The 610-nt window shown below is 61.3% G+C and overlaps 1 protein-coding gene across 1 annotated transcript in view; it reads left to right on the top strand.

The window, feature by feature from the left end:
- LOC107307272 (helicase SRCAP-like) overlaps positions 1–610 on the top strand; it is a 12,690-nt gene that overhangs the window by 2,746 nt on the left and 9,334 nt on the right. Inside the window, exon 3 of the mRNA XM_015850766.2 lies at positions 115–604. Within this exon, the coding sequence (XP_015706252.1) occupies positions 115–604 (490 nt within the window). The remainder of the gene's footprint in view (positions 1–114; positions 605–610) is intronic.

Raw genomic sequence — 610 nt, 5'->3', positions numbered from 1 at the left:
CTGGGGTCCTATTATGGGCTGGGGTCCTATTATGGCCTATGGAGGCCTATTATGGTCTGGGGTCCTATTATGGTCTGCAGACCCTCACCCCCACCCTTCCCCCCATGTAACCAGGAGCAGGTGGAGGCGGCCCGGAAGGACATCGACCAGGCCAAGGGCGAAGGTCGCTTCCGGCTTCCGGATGAGGAAGAGGAAGAGGAAGCGGCCACGGCGGCCATGACGGTTGGGGAGGATGGGCCCAACCCCAGGAGAGCCCGGAAAGCGCGAGGACCCCCAAAGCCAAACCCAGGAACCAGGGTCAGCCAAAGGCTGCGGGCCGCGGCCGCCAACACTCCCAAGATGGCCGCCGTCACCACGGCCACCACGGCATCCAAGATGGCGGCCACCGTGACAACAACATCCAAGATGGCGGCTGTGATGACAACGGGATCCAAGATGGCGGCCATGACAACAACATCCAAGATGGCGGCTGTGACAACAACAGGATCCAAGATGGCGGCCACAACGACAATGGCATCCAAGATGGCGGCCATGACGACGACGACGGCAAAGATGGTGGCCATGACGACGATGACATCCAAGATGGCGGCCACCGTGACAACAACATCCA

This window comes from Coturnix japonica, unplaced genomic scaffold (genome assembly GCF_001577835.2).
Source record: "Coturnix japonica isolate 7356 unplaced genomic scaffold, Coturnix japonica 2.1 chrUnrandom528, whole genome shotgun sequence".
Classification (NCBI taxonomy): domain Eukaryota; kingdom Metazoa; phylum Chordata; class Aves; order Galliformes; family Phasianidae; genus Coturnix; species Coturnix japonica.
The sequence above is the reverse complement of the archived record's forward strand: the minus strand, read 5'-3'. Positions and strand labels throughout refer to the sequence as shown.